Source organism: Myotis lucifugus, unplaced genomic scaffold (assembly GCF_000147115.1).
Source record: "Myotis lucifugus unplaced genomic scaffold, Myoluc2.0 scaffold_39, whole genome shotgun sequence".
In the NCBI taxonomy this organism is placed as follows: Eukaryota; Metazoa; Chordata; class Mammalia; order Chiroptera; family Vespertilionidae; genus Myotis; species Myotis lucifugus.
In genome coordinates this window covers 391771-414851 of record NW_005871087.1, presented here as the reverse complement: position 1 = coordinate 414851, position 23081 = coordinate 391771, and the positions used below count along the sequence as shown (strand labels likewise).

At 39.4% G+C, this 23081-nt stretch overlaps 1 protein-coding gene across 9 annotated transcripts in view; it reads right to left on the bottom strand.

The window, feature by feature from the left end:
• UBP1 (upstream binding protein 1) overlaps nt 1-22996 on the bottom strand; it is a 40827-nt gene extending 17831 nt beyond the window's left edge. For 6 of the 9 annotated variants that reach the window (XR_002828951.1, XR_001347966.2, XR_001347967.2 and 3 more), the window contains exons 1-8: nt 22869-22996; nt 12914-13065; nt 7688-7764; nt 7146-7251; nt 6288-6394; nt 3572-3724; nt 3363-3473; nt 2809-2916 (exon numbers count right to left, since the gene is read on the bottom strand). Coding sequence is in view for 5 of the 9 variants with exons in the window: in XM_006087559.3 (XP_006087621.1) it covers nt 2809-2916; nt 3363-3473; nt 3572-3724; nt 6288-6394; nt 7146-7251; nt 7688-7764; nt 12914-13065; nt 22869-22981 (927 nt within the window). In the remaining 4 variants the exon portion in view is untranslated. Of the gene's footprint in view, nt 1-2808; nt 2917-3362; nt 3474-3571; nt 3725-6287; nt 6395-7145; nt 7252-7687; nt 7765-12913; nt 13066-16314; nt 16337-22868 lie in introns of all 9 variants that reach the window. The other 3 variants (XM_023752934.1, XM_006087560.3, XM_023752936.1) reach the window with 3 other exon arrangements.
• Between the last annotated feature and the right edge of the window lie 85 nt (nt 22997-23081).

Below are 23081 nucleotides of genomic sequence, written 5' to 3'. Positions count from 1 at the left end.
AGATCTTAAAGCAACTGACAGCCATCAGAAGCATTGATACAAGGAAAATAAAACAGAAACCCTGAATCTTATTATTTACAACTGCCCATCATGTATCCCTTCAAAAACGGGGAAAATGATGCACTTATTGTTTCTACTACTATCAACTTTCAAAAAAAAAAAAAAGAAATTTACTGGCTGGACAGCATTGCTAAGCATATTGCATAGCATACCAATTTCACTAAAAACCTCACACAACAAGGCCCATTCTTTTACTTTCCACCTTACAAAGTAGTTACCTCCTCAGCTTATACAGTTTGAGGAACCTAAACGCATGTGAGCCAACGGACAGATCACATAACTATGGGTATGCCATGCTCACAGCCATCTCCACTACCCAGAAGATCTTCTTGCTACACCGTCCTCCTCAGATACTAATTACCACCATTAGCAAGGATAACAGCAAAATAATATAAACCTTTTAATGTCAAGCCTCCCAAAATCTGCCTTGTAATTTTTGCCAGCTTTCTACCGAGGAAATGAAGCCATCAAAAGTTTCAGGTTAGTATGGCAGCGCAGCGACAGCGACACCAAATTGCCTGAAACTTCATAAACATAGCTATTTTCACTTACACATCTAGACTCTTAGCAACAGAGAAGTAGAGCTGTTAATAGCTGACATCTAAAACTTGCCCAATAAATAAGAGACTCGATTCACCCAGCAGTAGAAAACTAGTGTTCAATGAAAGCTGGTTTTATGGCCAAGCCTCTACTTTTAGAAAAGAATGGATTCCAAATTCTATAATGGCCACCAAGCACCAAGACCTGCCTGCCTGTGTTTCATAGATTTCTCTAGCAGTCTCAACCCAGAAGGGTAAAGGCTACCAAGGAATATTTTCACAGTTTCTTCTACCTGGTCATTCTGCCCTGTCTTTAAAAGTAAGCAAAGGTGCAGGGCCTGTGTTCCTGAAGGCAACCTGTAATCCATTACCTGGCCTGCACGCTTATAGTCACGGCTCTGGTGCACTGGGAACAGAGCCCCTCCTCAGGGGGACTAGAAAATGACGACCCACATGAGACTGCAGAAATCAGCAGCCCTGATTTGAGCCAATAAAATACAGCTCAGAGGCAAAGAAACAGACACACCAAGTAAGGGTTTTGTTGTGCAGTAGCTCTTAGGAACCAACCACAGTGCCTCCATTCCACGTGGGACCATTTCCCACAGCACCTTTTAACTTTAACAGATGAGTCTGGATATCCCTCTACCGACAGCCAACTGCAGCTATCCAACACTAAGAAAAATGTTGCCTTCCTCTGCAGGCACCTGAAACAATGAAATGCTGCAGACTTTCTTTTTAAAACAGGTTTCCAAGAGGAGCTCTAACCACCCTTAGGAATACCAAAGCAAATGCAGCCCGAGGCAGCAAGCAACACACACAAGGAAGATGTGAAATCCCAGGCCAATGAACTGCTGACGTTTTGCATACTTTAGACTTGAGTCATTAATAATTTAACAATAATTCTACCATCTTCAGATTAGCTCTGGGCTCGAATAGATTTAATTTATTAATTATGAGAACCCACTCCTTTTAATTAGTGAAGTAGTTTTTTAAAAAAGTGGAAAGTGATTCGAGTTATCAGGATCCTCTACGCCCCCCCCACCCCCCCAAAAAATTTAAGAACCACTTGTGATTCTTCAGCTGGGAAATCAGAAGAGGCTAAAACAAAATCGGATGGAGTATATAGTTGTTCCATACAACCTTTGACTGGCATTAAGAAAACCAGTTAAAATGCAACAAGTGTGCTCACCATCCTTTCAGATTTATTGTACAGAGAAGCATTTAAAACATTTTCAGTCAATGCTTTTAACTTGGAAATGATGTTCTAGTGATTGTGCTTGTGACTTTTGTAGTCTACAAATAATTAGACACGTTTAAGAGTGAAAAATTCCATTTTTGGCACCTTGATAGGATGAACACTGTAATGATAGTGTAGCCATTAATATAGCTATATAAGAAAGGTTTAATGCTCTGTGTTTACATTTACTGTGGATATATAGCTGATCTAGATTGTTAGATGGAGAGTTGTGTCATAAAGGAAGAATTTGCTACTCAAGCAGAGAAAGCTCATATTCAGCCAAAAATCTCCTGGCTGTATGTTGGGGGGATCCGGATCTGAATATAGCAAGGTGCACTGCTCTGGCCTGAAGCACAAGTTCATGATGCAATGCAAGTTCACAGTGCATTGCAGAGAGGAACACTGATGCAATCAAGGCCATTTTCCTACCAGTGCTGCCAAACAGGCTTTTAAAAGCACAGACACACATTCTTACACTACATGCAGGGAAATGTGACACAAAGTATTGCATATGTTAATGTCAAGCTTGCTGCCATCATTTCTCTAAATAGCCATGAAATTTTCTTATCAGTTATACACATGAGGAAGCAAAACCCTTTAAAATTAAACAAAAATGATAACTATTTTACTAAAGAATGTATTTTAAATTAATTTCAGTGCTCTTAAAGGAAGTGTGTGTGCCGAGGAGGGAGGGAGAGAAAGGGAAAGAGACAGGGAGGGAACACATTTCTGAGTGTCGTTTTTCCCTCCAAAACCACCCAATAAGGTCAACTTTGTTTTTAAAGTGTTAGATTTAGGAAATTTTCCTCAGCGAGGAACAAACAGAAAGCAGGAAGTCTAAACAAAAGCAAATTAAATCAAGACAAGGACATCAAAAACAAATTTGGCTTTACTTTTCAGTGGAAGTAGGTCCTATATCTAACACTGCACAAGGTTTCTTGCACAATGAAAGGAGAAGCAGAAGTCCCTTACACTGCCTCGCTTTGCCAGAGAATCACCGTAGTCTGCTGGCAAAGTCCGCTTGCTGGACTTTTTCTGCTCATGTTCAACTGCATCTTCAATTATAGGCTCAAGCCTCATCTGGACAAACACCAAAGATTGGGATCAATGTCTTTTCATTATACAAAGAAAGATCCAATACCCTGTTTTATGTCTCTGCAGTCCAATTAAACAATTGCATGATTAGCAGGATTCAAAGTTAAAGAAAATGCAAAACCCCAGCAGTGACAAAAATCAAACTTTCTAGGCCCCGGTTTAATCTCTTGCCAACTTCAAGGTTTTTAAGGTCTGTTTCTAAGACCTGATTGGGATTTCAGCATCTTCATTCAAGATCCCACCCAGGAAACTAATCCATTAAAATCCCAGAATTTAAATAATATATTTTCCCCACAAATTTCACAAAGAATATATGTCAAACTACCCCCCAACCTTCCCCAACCCCTTCTTGGCAAAACTCATCCTTATAAATAGTGCTAATATTCAAACCTCTGCTTCTCTCCAGACATCAAAATGCTGCTCTGCATTACCTCTGTGAGGATTGTGGTATCATAGGATGGCTGATACTTTTCTTTTTCGTGAGCAGTTCTCTTCTCCATCTTCTCTCGGTCAGTTTTTTGCTTCCGGTCTGCACCTTTAGGCTGAAAAACAAAGTAGATTACTTTGTCCACCAGGTTACAAACAACTTTATAAGCAAAACTGGGCCTTCATTACTGGAAGCCTGGTTTCCGTCTCTTACCTTAAAAACTTTGATTTGGCAGCTAGCTGAGTGCAGATGATCTGTATATTCTCCATTTTCATTCTGCTTAAAGGTGTCAACCTGGATCCTGAAAGGCACTCCCTTTTCGCCTCCATGCTTCCGTGGAGTAAATTCTGTGCTGATGCAGTGCACCTGGACAATTGGAGATGGATTCAAAGTACCATCCACTGGTTTGTCCCTCTGGACGCCCTGTCACCGCTATAAATGTAAGGCCCTTTAAAACAAACTCCCACATCTTAGCCAGGTGTCTGTTATGAATTTCTCTGATTGTTGATAATATATGGTTTTCCTTTCACAAAGCCAGCCGAGCCTTTCTGAACTTTCTGGGAATGAGCTCTTCCCCGACTCCAATGCCTCTCCTCTAAGGAAGCACTTGCTCTGACCGTGGGTACAGCAGTACAGAGGCTTCCTGCCTACTCCCCTACCTCCACTCCAGACCGCATACTGCTCTCAGGCCCAGCTAAGCCTTGCATGTGGCTCAATCCACAGCAACCTTGAGCTCATCATTCAAAGCTTCCACTGTTGCCCTCTACTGCAAAATACCAATCATCTTACTGTTATTCCAACCTCCATCAACTTGGAATACTTTTGCCTGGGGAACTTCCACGGCCCAGAAAGCCTACCACTTGTCTTACCTGTAGCCATCTAAACCAGCGGTTCTCAACCTGTGGGGGGTCGAACGACCCTTTCACAGGGGTCGCCTAAATTCATCCTGCATATCAGATATTTACATTACGATTCATAACAGCAGCAAAATTACAATTATGAAGTAGCAACGAAAATGATTTTATGGTTGAGGGTCACCAAAACATGAGAAACTGTATTAAAGGGTCGCGGCATTAGGAAGGTTGAGAACCACTGATAAACTCTTCTGTCAACCCTTCCAAAAGTCCTAAGGGCAATACTCATCTTCCATCACTCTGTACCCTCTCCTAATGCCACCATGGAGACAGCGTTAGGATACTTCACAGGATCAGTAAACAGGTCTTGGTAATTTCTGACTGATACACATCCTGTCTTCTAGTGACTCTCAAAGTGAAAACTGATCTCTGCAGGATACTGTGCACAACCTGAGATATAAGGCCAGCTCCTACCTCTCTTTCACTCACTGTACATCTAGTTATCCCGTTAGACAAACAGTGTGAGAAAATATTCAACAAATACGAACCATGTTCCTAGTGACTACTAATTGATGGGAGATAGTCTTTGCCAGACCACAAAAATTCAAAATACCAAAGATTCTTTACTGTTCACAAAAACTACAGTCTACATAGGCTGGTCAGCAATTAAGCAGTATGTTTTTTCTATGTAAGATTATCTACTCAGTATATATATATTTTTAAATATACTTTTATTGACTTCAGAGAGAAAGGGAGAGGGAGAGAAAGATAGAAACATCAATGATGCGAGAGAATCATTGATCGGCTGCCTCCTGCACACCCCCCACTGGGGATTGAGCCCACAAACCGGGCATGTGCCCTTGACTGGAATCGAACCTGGGACCCTTCAATCCGCAGGCCGACGCTCTATCCACTGAGCCAAACCAGCTAGGGCCCTACTCAGTATTTTTAATCTTTCCACTTACAAATCTGAACATCCTGGGTATTAGAATTACCATGGGTTTTACAGTATATATTTTTAATATATATATTTTAAACTTCATCTCTTAAAGATAAAAAATGAGTCCTTATGGTTGACATGAAATGCCTGAGAGTTGCTTTAAAGTATTCCATTGCCCTGACCGGTTTGGCTCAGTGGATAGAGCGTCAGCCTGCAGACTCAAGGGTCCCGGGTTCGATTCTAGTCAAGGGCATGTACCTTGGTTGCGGGCACATACCCAGTCGGGAGTGTGCAGGAGGCAGCTGATCGATGTCTTTCTCTCATCGATGTTTCTGACTCTCTATCCCTCTCCCTTCCTCTCTGTAAGAAATCAATAAAATATATTTAAAAAAAAAATAAAGTATTCCATCAATAACTTAAAAGGGGGAAACTACTAATAAGTGTTGAAGAAAGGTGATGAGTACACAGAGAATTCATTCTTATTATTCTTTTTTTGTGATTTGAAAATTTCAGTATTAGAATGTTGCTAACAGAGAATCTTAAAACAGTACACTTTTTTCCGCCACATCTTTTATTTACTTTTTTAAATATATTTTATTGATTTTTTTTATAGAGAGGAAGGGAGAGGGACAGAGAGCTAGAAACATCGATGAGAAACATTGATCAGCCGCCTCCCGCACACCCCCCACTGGGGATGTGCCCGCAACCAAGGCACATGCCCCTGACCGGAATCGAACCTGGGACCCCTCAGTCCGCAGGCTGACGCTCCATCCACTGAGCCAAACCGGTCAGGGTGGCCACATCTTTTAAAATAGCAGCTTTGGTTCCAGAGAAATGCATCTTATGAAAAATGGAAGTTTTGATTACTGTTACTACCAGTGGTAAAAGTAACACTTAAATAATGCTTCACATGTCAGCTTGCCTTCACATGTGTTAGTCTATAATAACGGATTTAGTATATTAACTCCAATATTTTAAAAAAAGACACTGCCAGATAGTTTACAAATAAGCTTTTAAAGACATTTATATCATGCATCAAGAATTCAACCTAAAAAAAAAAAAAATTCAACCTCAACCATGACCTTCTAAAAATGACGAGGCTAGTATATGTCTAATAAAGTAAAAAAATCCAAACCTGAATGAAAGCAGATGTGCGTTTTGCAGGGTCCCACAGAAATTCAACCGCATTTAACTGGCTGGGATTTGTCCTTGTGTCAATTATTCCCACAGACATTGGAATATCTGTATTTTAAAAAGAAGTTACATAGAAACTTACTAAGAATAATTTAAGATATAAATTATCTTAAATACAGCTTACTCTAATTATGTTTTAGTGAAAATGTTATACCTCTATGTTGCACTTTGTTCTTCCATGTTCTCTGTGGTCAATCATTTCAACATCAAAACCCACCTAATGAGTATCAGACTTTCTCCCACCATGGTTTCTTTTTCATTTTAATCAGAATATGATGGATAGTACCCAAAGGAGAATTAAATGAATGGTTTCCAACTCATAATATTATTGGCTCAGGGTCTTTCAGTTTCACCAAAACTCTACAGCTGGTCCTCACACAACATGGGTGGGAACTGCACAGGTCCACTTATGTGTAGAGTTTTTCAATAAATACTGTAAGTGTATTTTTCCTTATGATTTTCTTTTCTCTAGCTTAAGATCTCAGTATATAATACACATAACATACAAAATATGTGTTAATCGACTATTTATATTATCTGTAAAGCTTCCAATCAACAGCAGGCTATTAATAATTCCATTTTGGGGGAGTCTAGTTATGTGCAAATTTTTCACTGCATGGGTCAGCCCGTATCTCCCAGCGTTCGTTGTTCAAGGGTCAACATTTTAAACTATAAAACAACTCAAGGCACAGAGAATCCATCACACCAAAACACTCCACACAATTACACGTGGCGCCAACATGGGTGTAACTAAAATGCTTTTATATCTCTCTCCAAGGTCTTCTGACGGTCACTGTACCTAAATCAAGAAGTCTATCTCCTGGGCGATTCCACTTCCAACCTTCGAGTTGCTGATGCTCTGTATACTGTAGCCGTCTATCATGGAATACGACTCTTATGATGCTCTATGGAATAAGTGGGGGAAATGAGTACTTTAAAAATGTCGATGAGAGAGAAACATCGATCAGCTGCCTCCTGCACACTCCCTACTGGGGATGTGCCCGCAACCAAGGTACACGTCATTGACCAGAATCGAACCTGGGACCCTTGAGTCCGCAGGCTGACGCTCTATCCACTGAGCCAAACCGGTTAGGGCCCCTCATGTTATTTTTTACTTTTAAAGAGAAACTTAAAATTTTTGTAGTGGTCGTAGGTCTTTGCACACATAGCTGCAAGTAAATTTCATATGGTACATTTCCAAAGGGCTTTCACATTACACCAACCAACAAGTTAGGAGCTTTAAAATAATGAAGTTAAATTTTTTGTAAAAACTCTTGCATCAAAACTGCTTTTTAAAAATCACTGCAATATCTATTAGGAATGTAAAAAGATCGACCTTACCTTTACCAATTTTCCAGTGATCTCAGGCATATCTCCCATTTTCCGATTATCCAGCATCCGAATTTCATAAGACTGACCTATTTTTAAAGAAATTGTGCATCAAAAACAATCCACACAACAAACATTACTGTGTTTAATAAAAAATATTAACTATCTTTCAAAATATACAATTACACAATGTTCATTTGTTAAAAAAGCAAATTCAGGTTTATTACCTTTTCCCTGCAACCCATACTATCCTTTCCTTCTTACAGTATTATGTAAGACTAAAAAGAATTTGTCAATGTATTTTCATTTTTATCTATTACTTACATTAAATTTACATTATACATATATCCATTACCTGAGATCAACTTTTTATAAAAGCTTTTCAAATATATATATAGCCCTAGTCAATTTGGTTCAGTGGTTAGAGCGTTGGCCTGCAGACTAAAAGGTCCTGGGTTCGATTCTGGTCAAGGGCACATGCCCAGGTTGTGGGCTTGATCTCCAGTAGGGGAATGCAGAAGGCAGCCAATCAGTGATTCTCTCTCATCATTGATGTTTCTCTCTCTCTCTCTCTCTCTCCCTCTCTCTGTCCCTCTCTGCCCCTCTCCCTTCCTCTCTGAAATCAAAATTGGATCCAATTGTTCTTTTATCAACCAGTGAGTTTTTCCTATGGCTAAAGACTCTGTGCATGTGTGTTCTGTAAAATTTCTATCTCCAGATGGTATTGTTAAAATTAATTTAAAGGCAAGCACTTGTAAGGACTGGGCATTCAAATGTTTTTTAAGTTCATGTGGTCTAAGTTTAATCTTTAGTAAATAAAATCTAGCCTAAGCTAAATTTGTTGATTAAAAAGAACAAAACATAGAGTCAGGACCATCAATATTACTGTCTTCCACCACCACATTTTGTCTCACTGGAAGGCCGTCAGGAGCAATAACACACGTGGAGCTGTCCTCTCCTATGACAACATGCTTCTGGAACACCCCCTGAAGGACCTGCCTGAGGCTCTTCTTGAGGTGTCACTCTTTACAGAAATATATCCATGTGCTTTTTCGTTTCTTTTTTCACCAGAGATCTGTTTGTACGCAGATAGTGCACCATGAATATTCCTCTCCATTAATGAAAGCCCTTCACTGTTGGGGTCCATGTTTTCAAACTTTTAAAGGAATTTGTTGAGGTCTGCAAAAGCTTCTGCTAAACCCTTCACTGTGCCATTTTCATGGGAGTTCTTTTCCTGCAGTTTCCTTCTCTTGCCTCTTCTTCAGCTATGCATTCCTGTTCCAGTTCCAACAACTCATTAATCAATTTCTCAGGAATCACCTCTAAGAGCTCCTCAATGTCATCCTCATCCACACCCAAGTTAAAGTGTTGGCCATCTCGACCACAGCCTTGTTGATCTTTGCAACCTCGTCTTTGGAAAATCCTTTAAAGTAATGAAAAAACTTATTGAGTTTCTTCTTCCAGGTGCCATTCATATCTCCTTGGTAACATCACCCACCCCAAGCAAGGTTCTTGCTGCAGTCATAGATATTGCAATCCTCCAGAACCGCATCAATTGTAGCAATAGCCTAGAAAAAGACCCCCCGCAGGTACTAGGTCTTAAAAGGTGCCATAACTCCTTCCTTCTTTGTTTGGAGCAAAAAAGTAGTGCTTGGAAGGAAATACGACTTTGATATTGGGATGAAGATCACCAAAAGGAGGATGCCTAGAGTATTATCAACAAAAAGTAAAATCTTGAAAGGTATGTTATTTTCCAAATAGTACTTCTCCATTTTGCTGGCTTAGCAATGCAGGCCAGCATCTTAGAAGAGGAGGTGGGTCATTCACGACTTCTATTGCTCCTGCAGTACACTAAAGTGTGTGCTTACTGACAGGCCCCAGGACGCTGGGGCTCTCACTGTGCCAGATCACGAAGGGTGTGAGTTTGTAGCCTGCAACCTTGCCCCTAAAACAGACTTATCCCTAAAGCCTGGCAATGAGGGATAAGTTTTGCTTTGGCTATGATTGTCCTGGTGCTGAAGGGATACGCTTCTGTTTCCAGTCTTCAATTCAGGTCATTACAAGTTTCTCCATGTCTGATATAGACCCTTCTGGAATTTTTGTTAGTCTCAGTGCCTTCAATAAAGCAGATCCTTTAATAGCTTCTGTCACTTTGGTTTTGTTTTTCAAGATGGTAGCTATGGTGAAATGAGACATGCCCGACTAATGAGCAATAACCATAACTGATTTTCCACCTTTGTAATCCTTAATTTTATTTTCCTTTCCATACCAATCACTTGATGTGGCCTCTTACTGGCAACATTAGCAGTGGATCTTGTACACAGGGGCCATAATGAACAAAACAACATGAGATTAAATCAAACACAAGAGAAAATGATGTTGTTAGTTAGGAGACACAGTAAACACAAGATGCACGAGGCTGCGGCCAGAGTAACACAATGCACTGTTTTACACAAACATTTTTTTAATAAGCAGAAAGAGTACACTCTAAAATAATGATAAATACTACATAAACTAGTAAGTCATTTATTATCATGTACTGTACATAATGTATGTGCTATACTTTTATAGCACTGGCAGCACAGTAGGTGTGTTTACACTAGCATCACCACAAACATGTGAGTAATCCAGTGCACTACAACATCATGACAGCTATGACATCACTAAAATATGGTTGTACAGCACTTGATTTTAGTAGGAAAAAAGTGACTGCTTTATTTCCTTCTCATTAGAATAAATGCATAAACTCACATATGGAAGCTTAAGAGGGATGAAACTCATGCTGATGAATGACAACTTCAAATGTCCTATCTCCGTGGTCAGCAAACTACGGCTCGCGAGCCACATGCGGCTCTTTGGCCCCTTGAGTGTGGCTCTTCCTAAGCCTTAGGAGTACCCTAATTAAGTTAATAACAATGTACTACCTATATAGTTTAAGTTTAAAAAATTTGGCTCTCAAAAGAAATTTCAATCGTTGTACTGTTGATATTTGGCTCTGTTGACTAATGAATTTGCCGACCACTGTCCTATCTAATCCCTTAAAGTGAGCGTATCTTTTTTTGATAAGCCAGGCAACATAGCCATTTTAAGTCATCTTCCTTGGTGGAGCTGAACAGTTTGTTTGAATACAAGAAAATCAATTCATGAACAATAAAACTGAATCACAATCTAATTTCTGAAACAGAAAGAGTAAACGGTAAATTATGTCAATACTTAAGTCACACCACTGAAGCTAATGCACAGATGTTACTAAAATGGTGTATACTCTTAAGACCTATGCACACTATTGTATATAAACTTCAGTAATTTTTTAAAAATCTAAGGTTGACCAAATTGATGTTGAGCAAGCTGATCAACTGCTTTAAGCTTCAGTTTTTAAATCTATAAACTAAATTAATAAAAATTTTCCTTGGGTTATTGTGGAAGATGACACATGTAAAGTATTTAGTACAATGCTTCATACACTGTAAGCACTTAGTAAATGTCAGTCTAACAAATCATCACTATAGATGGTGGACTGCACCTTTTGTCAATATGAACTATCTTTTTCTGGCTTAGTAATAATAGTGATAAATTATCAATATTTTCCCCAGGCCCATGAACAGACACATCCAACACATGCCTTTAAAATGTGTGTGTGTGTGTGTGTGTGTACTCATTCATCCCAAGGTATGCATGTAACAGAACTTATTGAATCATTCTCCACGTAAGAAAATTCAAGTTATTTTCTTTTTTTTATCATTACAAATAAAGCTACAGTGAATATCCTTGCCCCTACATTATTTCTCCTGAGAGGTTTATGTCCAAAACAGATTACCATATAAACTATTACAGTTCTTTCAAATATGACACGCAAGTCTCAAATAACTGAATGTTTACCCAAACACTAATTCAACATTATACTAAATCAATATTAATAACAAAATTAGAGTACGGCTATAGGTGCTACAGATAGAATTACCTGAAATAAAACCTCAGAGATCCTAAACCTGTATATGAAAAGTTAAAAATAAGATATTCTTTCATATTTCTGAATGTTATCACAAGAGTCTAAAATCTGTAGCTCGTTCCAACAGTTTAAGGAATAAAGATTCTACTTAATGACAGATCAATAATTACAATATACTCTTAAGTGAATAGATGTTAATTCCATTAAAAAAATAGATGTAGCCTGGCCGGTGTGGCTCAATGGTTAAGCATTGACCCAGGAACCAAGAGGTTACCGGTTCAATTCCCGGTCAGGGCACATGCCCAGGTTGTGGGCTCCATTCCCAGTAAGGGGCATGCAGGAGGCAGCCAATCAATGATGCTCCTCTCTCATCATTGATGTTTCTATCTTTACTATCCCTCTCTCTTCCTCTGTCTCTAAAAAATCAATAAAAAAAAACCCCCAAAAATATAAATGTACATACAAGGAAATATACCTAAATGTTAATTAGTTATCTTGGTGGGATGCAATTGCAATCAATCTTCAGCTTTATCCCTTGACATATTTCCCAATTTTTCTACAATGAGTATGTACTATTTTATAACAAAATACTCGCATTAAAAAAAAAATTTCACATGCTTTCACTTTATGTATCCAACAAATTAATTCCTGCATAACAGAGTATGTTTGTTTACACTGGGTGGTCACACTGGCCTGTGCCCAAACTGCTAAGAGCACCTGAAAAAAATCCCTCATACTTCCCCAAGGTAAATTCTGCCCCGCCACATCTCTATTCTCCATTCTCCCCACTCTTGCTTTTCTAGCACCAAAATACAATAATCTCATAAAGCATAAACAAATTATGTGTAGACAAAATTTGACTATGATTTATTTTAGCCATAGACTTCATCTTGACACAACTTATGTCTATTTTCAGCACGTACATGCCTCATGTCGGAGACCCAGGTTCCTTGCTAGCTGGACTTCTGATTCACTCTCAAGTTCCACATTGAAACCACTGTTACTAAAAATAACTGACATCCTTTCCTACTTGCTCCTCCTTTGAATTTTATCTGAAAAACCATATAATAAATCTTGTTCCACAGACTCTCATTATGCAAATAAGTCTCCACAAACTATAACTTTGTCGGCTTACAACACGTTTCCTACAATTTTTGTGAACTAATGTTATATAACTTAAGGGAAAAAGAAATCTAACTCAAAATGACTTCCAGTAATCTAAGCAGTCAAAACTTTCATTTAGGATTCTTGTAAAGTCTAGCATCAAAATATGACACAGCCATACTAACCTTGGTTCAGGTAAGTGAGCGTTTCATCATGCAGTTTTACTGCTGGAGATGTTGCGGCACACATCACATACTGAAAGGGCGGGTTTTTAGTTTCATCATCCAATGGAAGGCTAGAATCTTCCTGCTTGAAAATGGGCAATGCCAAGACATCACTGAAAAGCAAAAAATCAACATTGACCTTATTTTGGGTTTAAAATATATAAAAGCATGTAAAAACATTTAAGGGTAGTTTCTTTTAAAATTTAAGTTTAGAAATGATACACAGAATAAAAGATCAATGCTAATCTGGCTCCCCCAAATGATAATATTAAACCTGTTACCTCTAGTGTAGTTGTGGGGAGAAGGGAAGCAGCTATGATTAGGTAGCTTAAATAAGAAGTATTTCATAGTTAGTAAAGTCCATGCTACTGATAGACCAGGCTAACAATAAAAATGTTAAAAAGTTACTTAAAAAAAATTTTAAAAACACTTTAAACTCCGTATCGTGTGTGTGTGTGTGTGTGTGTGTGTGTGTGTGTGTGTGTATTTAAAAAGAGCAAGTCAACAGAGTGTAGCCTGTTTCGAAAGGCAGGCACTATTGCTGCCGAAGGTAGGTCACATTAGCACCATGAAATCACAAAGAATCATTTGATTAAAATGGTACTTTACAAAAAGTTTCCTGCAAGGCTTGGCAAGTGCTGAGAGCATAAAGCTTCGTACTTAGCCTAAAACAATGGCATCTTCTGAGAAGCAAATAGTAGCAGTAAAAACAACTATTTTTTCTCCCAAGAATAACTTGGCGCATTAATTGGGAGACAAATGGGAGAGGGTGGGGGTGTCTTCTGGGACATGGTCCATATTCCGTTAACCTGGGAGATTAAACATATGTGGATGTTTGACTTGCTTTTAATAATTCAAAAAAACAGCTAAGATGTAATATACATATCATAAAATTCATGCTTTTAAAGTATATATAATTCAGTGGGTTTTAGTATATTCAGAGTTGTGCAGTCATCATCACTACTTGCAGAACATTTTCATCATCTCAAGAAGAAATCTCGTACACACTGGCAGTCATCCCTTGTCCCTTTTCCCCTACCATACTCCTAACCCCTGGCAACCACTGATCTACTCTGTCTCTATGGATTTGCCCATACTGGACATTTAATCAAACAGAATCATGTGGCCTTTTTCTCAGTCTGTTTTCAAGGTCCACCCATGTTACAGCATGTATCATTACTTCATTCCTTTTTATGGCTGAATGATATTCCACTGTATGGATATACCATTCTATTTATCCATTCATCAGATGATGGACATCGGGGTTGTTTCCAATATTTGGCTATTATTCATAATGCTGCTGCAAACACTTGTATATGTTTCTGTGTAGACATATGTTTAATCCCCTTGGATATCTCTATCTGTATCTATCTAGGAGTCGAATTACTGGGTCATATGATAACTATGTTTAACTTTTTGAGCAAGTGCCAGAGTGTTTTCCAAAGTGGCAGCACCATTTCACATTCCTACCATTAGTGTATGAAGTAATTGACATAATTCACTAAGATGTACATTACATCTTGATAATTTTTCTATATTCATTTTTCAATGAAAAGTAAAATAATAAAATAGTCAAATGAATACTCTAACACCAATATCAAAGGCTTGTCTGAATTGCTTATTTCCCTTTCTGTTTTCTGCAAGCTGCTCACTAACTCAGGTATTTGGCCCATTTTAAGTAAATTTAATTTACAAACAAAATGTGGAAATAAAATGGGAGGAAAATTCTGCATTCCCTCCTTCTCGGATACATTTCTATTAAATCACTAGACTGATTATTCAGAAACTAAATTACCACTAATTCTACTTCTCTTTTATTTATACCTAAGAATTATGAAAACACTCTTCTGCATACAGTGTAACTGAGGAACGCAGTCAGAGATCTCCTCCAGCCCTCCTCTGGAGTTCTCAACACTGAGACCTAGGTAGGGGCTTAGCTCCACTCAAGTGGAACAGACACAAAAAATGAAACTTATGAAGACTCAGAGCAGTTGTCTTTATGAAAAACAACCATAGCCACAATGGCTCTACAGTAGATGAAAATATGTATATTCCTATGTCATACATATATGTAAGCATTTAAAATCCTCTTGGCGAGAAAATAAATAAGAATGAAAGCTATGACTTAGAAGTATTAGTTAATTATACTGAAAGGTGACATAGGAAATGCATAATTTTAAGATCCCAATGCTAACTGCGTGGGTTGATCATTAAATACACTCCATCAAAATATGACATAAGCCTGGCCCGAGTGGCTCAGTGGTTGAGCATTGACCTAAGAACCAGGGGGTCACAGTTTGATCCCTGGTCAGAGCACATGCCCAGGTTGCAAGCTCGATCCACAGTGTGGGGTGTGCAGAAGGCAACCGATCAATGATTCCCTCTTATTATTGATGCTTCTATCTCTCTCCCTCTCCCTTCTGCTCTGAAACCAATAAAAAAAAAATTAAAATTAAAAAAAGTCCTAACCAGTTTGGCTCAGTGGATAGAGCGTCGGCCTGCGGACTGAAGGGTCCCAGGTTCAATTCCGGTCAAGAGTATGTACATTGGTTGCGGGCACATCCCCAGTGGTGGGTGTGCAGGAGGCAGCTGATCGATGTTTCACTCTCATCGATGTTTCTAGCTCTCTATCCCTCTCCCTTCCTCTCTGTAAAAATCAGTAAAATATATTTAAATAAATAAATAAAAAGGAAAAGAGATCTCTCTCTCTCCTCTCCAAGCAACCACACACAGAACAAGCTATGTGAATACACATAGAAGGCAACTGCCTATAAGCCAAGAAAAGAGGCACCAGAATAAAATCTACCTTGCTGGACTTCTCAGCCTCCAGAACTGTAAGAAATAAAAGTCTATCTTTAAAAATAATAATAATATGCCCTGACCAGTTTGGCTCAGTGGATAGAGCATTGGCCTGCGAGCTCAAGGGTCCCAGGTTCAATTCCGGTCAAGGGCATGTACCTTGGCTGCGGGCACAACCCCAGTGGGGAGTGTGCAGGAGGCAGCTGATCGATGTTTTTCTCTCATCGATGTTTCTAAAACTCTATCCCTCTCCCTTCCTCTCTGTAAAAAATCAATAAAATATATTTTTAAAAAATAATAATAAAATAAAATAGGCATAAGACTGCATAAGAATGCCCAGCCAGCATGGCTCAATAGTTGAAGTTTGACCTATGAACCAGGAGGTCATGGTTCAGGCACATGCCGGGGTTGCAGGCTCAATCCCCAGTGTGGGGCACGCAGGAGGCAGCCGATCAATGATTCACTCTCATCATTGATGTTTCTGTCTGTCTCTCCCTCTCCCTTCCTCCCTGAAATCAATAAAATAATAATAATAATAAAAAGTTAAAAAAAGAAAATATTACCTAGAATAAGTTCAGCAAGGTCCTGGAGGGGAAAAAGGCAAGGCACAAGAAAAATTTTTTTTAAAATATATACTATATATAGCATTCCCAAGTGATTCTTCCTATCCAGAACGATCGTATTCTCACTACCTTGAGAAGACTTCTTAATTATTAATTGGTAGGTAGCAAAGGGTGCTGCAGAAAGGGGGGGGTCAAACCCCAGCTCTGGAGCTTCAAATCCAGCTCTGCCATTTGCTGAGTGACACTATGGCAGGCTATTTAACACATTGTATGCGGGCCATTTTTGCTTAATTTTTTGCGCAAATGGCAACATTCAGTAAAATTACGATAACTTTAGTTTTACATATTTTTTTTCAATGAAACTTTTTGTGATTTACTATAAAATGTATACTGAATTATTTTTCTTAAATTTTAAACAGACAAATACTGGAAAACTCACTGGAAAATTGTGTTTACCAGTCAACGTAAAACGTATAAATACGTTTCCCGCATCCAATATTTAACTTCTCTGAGCTCTAATAATGGCTTTGTTTTTAATTTAGAAGAAAATATTTTAACTGTCCTAACTCTAGGCACACATTAGATCAAAGGTTCTCAAAGTGTGGTCTGCGTAATCCTGGGGAACCCGAGACTCTTTCAGGGGGTCCAAGAGGTCAAACCTATTTTCAGAATACACTATTGGCTTTTTTCACTTTGTTGACATTTGTACTCATGGCACAAAACCAATGGTGATTAAAACTGCTGGTGCCTTGGCATGAATCAAGGCAGTGGCACCAACTGTACTAACAATCATTGTTTAAAATTAACTTTATTATATATTAGTCCTTGGGTAGGTATAATGTATTTCTGGGCACACCTAAGTGCAATGGTTGTCTCAAGGAAAAGATTCTATGCAACTGAGATCTGACCTAGCAGTTTCTCTCACAGAATATTATTTTTAACTTGAAAGAAAAACTGACAAACTGTGAATATTCAGACCTGGCATTTGACAAAAATGTCCTCAGAAATGAGTAAGTGAACCCATCGTTTACAACTGTGATATTTGTTGCCAATGATAAAATCTGAACCCTCCACCATGTGCTCTCTCTGATAAGATAGTAGCCATATTAAGGAATGAGATTTTTTGATACTGAATAGTGAAAAGCATCAACATTTAGAAGATCTGCAAAACTCAGGAAAAACCACTGTTTTTTCAAATGAACAATGCATGCACATTTCAAAATTATGCAGGGTAAGCGATCTGATTAAGTCCAAGACAGACCAATTGATTCCAATGTAACAAGACAAAAAAACAACATTGACACAGTTGCCAATTCTAAGTTGCAATTTTAAGAAACCACCACTTGTCAAGTGCTGGTATAATATCAAAGAATATCCAAAATTATTTAAAAGGGCTATTAAAAATAATCTTCCGCCAAAACCGGTTTGGCTCAGTGGATGGAGCGTCGGCCTGCGGACTGAGGGGTCCCGGGTTCGATTCCGGGCAGGGGCGTGTGCCTTGGTTGCGGGCATATCCCCAGTGGGGGATGTGCAGGACACAGTTGCCACTTCTAAGTTGCAATTTTAAGAAACCACCACTTGTCAAGTGCTGGTATAATATCAAAGAATATCCAAAATTATTTTAAAAAAAAAATAATAATCTTCCTTTTTCCAACCACATATGTATCTGAAGCTAGACTTTGTTCATGTATATCAACCCAAACAATATATTCCAAAAGCAGATAAGAAAATTTTCTAAGCGAGATATTAAAAAGATGTGCAAAAAGCATAAGACAATGCCACTCTTTTTCACTAATGTTTTATTTAGGAGAATAATATTTTAAATAGAAAACACTGAGAGGGAGAGGGAGATAAAGTAAAGAGAAGGAAAGTAGGAAAAGGGGCCTTGAGATTATTAGGAGATGGCTACTTCCCACTTCCCAGTAATCTATAAAGGCCTTTGTTATTTTAAGTAAATTTTTAAATTTCTTGATTATGAAGGGACTACAAAAAACACAGCATACTATTCTATTCAGAGACAAAGTAATTTGAGATTGAGACAAAGTAATCCATAAATGAGTGAAAATGACACCAAGGAGTGATCCTACTCAAAGTCATTCTGCTAAAATGACAAGAGATCCTTTGAACTCAAAATAGTATTCACAGGTATATTCTATCTTTGCTTCCAAAATTTTATCTTTCATGTTTAAAAACAACAGCTTTGACCATTACATATCAAGATTGTCAAAGTCATGAAAGAGAAGGAGACAAACACTAAGTGCAATGATGTCTAAGATTGAAACCTGGATCACAAAAAGGACAACAGAGGAAAAACTGTGAACCAAATAAACGTTGTACTTTATATAACAGTACTGCATCATGGCATCTTTTAAAACTGTACTCTGGCCCTGGTGGGATGGTTGGAACATTGTCCCATATACCAAAAGGTTTTGGGTTTGATCCCCTGTAAGTCTACGCCGTAAGGAAGGCAACAGATTGATGTTTCTCTCTCACATCAATGTCTCCTCCCTCCGCCCCCCCCCCTCTCTTAAGATTAATAAAAACATATCCCCAGGTGAGGATTAAAAAAACTGTACTCTGGTTATGGAAGTAGGAGAAACTGGGTAAAGGGTTCACGTCAACTTGCTAGACTATCTCTGTAACTTGTAAATCTAAAATCATTTAAGAATTTAAAAAATTAAGTTAAAAATTCAACCACCAACACATAAATAAAAACTAGTTCTGTTGTAGTCCATATCTCAAGATAACAATTTCACAAACTCCAAAAAACTCAGAAAGTTTTAAAAGAGACGGCCACACCAAGGTTCAACACAGATCGGTTTCATATCCATCTATTAGTTATGTACCAAAGCAAGCAAAATAATTATTACAGAAATCCTTCTAAATTCAGTCACAGAACCTAAAGCAAACAAAGATGAGGCATCAAATGGTATTTCCACCAATAGCAAATGTTTAAGTATGTCCTGGCAAATTGACAGGTGTCACCTTAATAAAACATCAAATTTATGAGACCCTATCAATAAGCTGTCATGGTTCGAACAGCTCTGAATAAAGAATATAAACAGCATTGAATCTTGTTTTTAGTGGAGAGAGGGGACACTCTAATTTTTAAAACTGAACACAAAATCTATGGACAAATAGTAGAATGTATGCTAATTAGTTGAGAGTTATTAGTCTACATAGAAGTTATTTCTTGAATATAAGATTTCAATACGCAGCAAATCTTTCCCAAGGCAATCAAAGCCTATTATTCCTCTATCCTTTGGAGCAGGAGTTGACTAGCTACATCCCAAGGGCCAAATCCAGCCAGCTTGTTTTTGTACAACCATGATCTAAGAATGGCTTTCACATTTTTAAAAATGGTTGTAAACAAACAAAAAAGCATGATAGAGATGCTCTGACCGGCAAAGCCTTAAAATTTATCTGGCTTTTTTTCTTTTTGCCAATCCCTGTTTTAAGGTAATACATTTAAAAACCAATGCGAACAATACGATCTGAAATCAATATTGTTTTAATCAATAATTTATTAAACTCTTTCTTATAATTCAGCCAAGATTAAAGCCAGAAAAAGTTTTTAAACTTTGAAATGAGAAGTTTTATAGGAATTATTGCCAATTCTGGAACCACTATAATAAATTTTTAACATTTCACTGATCCTAAAATTTTTCTATACTTCCAAGACATGTCACCCACTCAAGAACCCTTTGTTTTAGCATGAGACCAAAAGAAAAACATCTGCTATTAATAGCTACATAATAAACCATATCCTTAGTAATCTTTTACTAACTTAAAACTTATCGAGTTGAAATTTTCCCATTCCCTCACAAAGTCTGTACACTGGCATTTTAACCTATCAATCAATATAGAAAATTTGTCTTCACCTCACAGCAGTTTTGAGTTAGCAAATAATTTGTAAACTATGAGTGCACCTCCCACAGAATCTGCAATGTGTAACTTTTGCTTCAAAATAAGACTTATAGTACAGGGAAGTTTAACAGGGGGCCCAGACCAATGTCCTTTGTAAGGTGATAATTTAATATCAAAGTTTTTATGTGTAATCTAAAGAAGTTGCATTATTTCTTTTTTTTTTGGGGGGGGGGGTTCTCTCTCCCTCTCCTTCCTCTCTGAGATCAAGAAAAAAAGTTACTTTTCAAATAATTTCAAGTTTAGCCACGAATTTACTTCTTGAACTTGAGAGAACAAATGAAAGAAAGACAAGCATCAGTAGCCCTTACTTCTCATCTGATACCAGAGGAAGAGACTGCCACGCAGTGAAAGGACACTGGGCACTCCTGAGACCATCTGGCCCTCGGAGAGCTTCAGGTCCAGGTGGGGAATGCAACGCAAACAAAGGCAGCACAGCTTACAGCAGTGGTTCTCAACCTTGGCTGCACATTAGAATCACCTGGGAATCTTGGCTGCACATTAGAATCACCTGGGAATCTTTTTAAAATCCTGATTTCTGGGCCTCATTCTCCGGAAATTGTTTCTTTGTTTCTAATGTTGTGGCCTCACCCCATAACAAAGAAACAGAATTTCCAGAGGATGAGGCACAGAAATCAGGATTTTAACAAGATTCCCAGGTGATTCTAATGTGCAGCCAAGGTTGAGAACCACTGGCTTAAAGCCTTCAGTCTTTCTCCAGGTCAAGTCAATTTTGCAATTTCCTAAATTTGAATCTCAAATAAAGGGTCTTGAATTTGCAAGAGGCAAGGACTTTCATGGGTTCCTCTTAGTTTTTGAGGAGCAAATGTTCAGGAGCAAACGGATACCCAAAATACATGGAAAAAAAACACCCCAAAAAACCAAAATGGTATTTGCCTTCAAAGATACTTGAAAATTTTAGATTAAATGACACATACCATATCACCAATAACCAAAAGCATTCAAGGGGAAAAGTTTCCCCATGAGAAGTGTTGTAAAAAACACAGATTTACAAAGATATCACACATTACTTTAAAAAAAAAGGTCAAGGAAAGGTTTAATACCAAGATTTTACTTCCTTTACACAAAATAAACTAAAAATAAAAGTTCATTAGCTGGTCAAATCACGAAAACAAACAGAACTCTTGGGGGGGGGAATAAAAGCTCAAAATAACTCAATAAACAATGCTCTCGGCAGCAAACTCTCATTTCATCACAACTGATAGCTGAGAAGCAACTGAAGACACACTCCATTTGCTCCACCTGCCCTCCTACCCCTCCAGGTCTCCAGGAAAAGCATGGCCCGGGGGCCACCTTCTCCCCAGGCAATCTCGCCTCTAGCACTCCCAGCTGGGGTGACCCTATGACTTTCAGTAGCTCAATTTCCTCAACAACTGAAACAGTGGCTCCAGAAAACAAGCCACCTCATCCAGTTGCACAACTGCAGAGAGAAGTGCCAAGTTCGGAGAGACCAGCACAGACACAATCAGGGTCGGAGACGGGTGAACGAGGGCTTTCCTCCCAGCACTTCCTCAAACACCCCCACCCTTCTGAGAATTATTTATTTATAAGACTTAAAAGCCGAATGGCTTCAGGGAGCAGCCCCCGCCAACCCAGGCCTACTCTGACCCCGAAGCCTTCCTGCTTCAGGACAGGTGTCCTCCCCGAGAGCAGCAGTGACACGTGCGGAGGCTGCTGGGCATCGGGACAGCAGCACTTCAGCGCATGACTTTAAGGAGCAGGTCTGGAACACCTCACTTGAATTCGCATTCACAAAAAGCTGCCCAGCCCATCGAGTTTCGTACTTCCAATGGGGCGACTTTATATAGTATGTAAACTGAATTCCAAACAAGCTAAGACAGACAGAGCTGCCAAGCTGACAGGCGTTAAAGAACAGCATCCCTCGGGATACAGGCCAGAGACTAAAGTTTCCACGCCTCCAATTTAAACGAAAATGAATGGCTGCCCACACAGGCGGAGAAGACTAAACAAACTACTGTTTGTGGCGCGTTCACGGTGCCTTCAAGTCGTCCTCAAAGGGAGGCAGCCTAAGAGGGCGGCCCCCAAAACGAAAAAGTTCATTCCGAGGCCATCAAAGAACCGTAACTACGTCGTTGGACGTGCTTTTCTCCCCTGTGGCTATTGTCACATTGGATCACGTGACTACAATCTGCAACTCGGAAAGACTACAATGTAGAACAGAGTGGGTAGGAGCTGACACCAAAACTTTGCAGAGGACTTTCCCAATAGAAAGTCCTCTATCATTTCGTGCTATATTCCAGCTCTAAGTGGCTCGTAAATCGCTTGCAAGGAAATGAAACCCCTTCCCCACCAACCCAGGCCATCGTTAACAGCCGGGCGTGTTTTACAGCAAAAATGAAACCCCCGGCGGTTCCGGGGCCGCAGGTGGCAGGGCCGCCCTCCCCAGCCCGCCACCGGGGTGGGCAGAGGCCCGCGAGGCTGCCTGGCCCCGGCGGCCACGCGGCAGGCCCGGACCCCAAGCCTGGTAGGCCCGGGGCACCGCTGATCGCAGCCGCGCCTGGCAAAGGCCCAGGGTCCTGCAGGCCCTTCCCAAGGGTACGGAGGCGTGCGTCCGCCCGACCGCCCGCCCGGCCCAGGGCGTCCCGTACCTCATGCTGTAGGCGCCGGCGCCCAGCTCCTGCCCGATGCCCGTCAGGCTGGCGTCGAAGTCGTGCACCAGCCCGGACTCGATCACCTCGTCCATCATGAGCACCCATGACATCTTCCGGCCTCGCTTGGCCGGTGCGTAGTGTAGAATCTTCGATCACCAATATAATGCCATAATCCGCGGAGTTTCTGGGGTTTTCTCTGAGATGGCTATG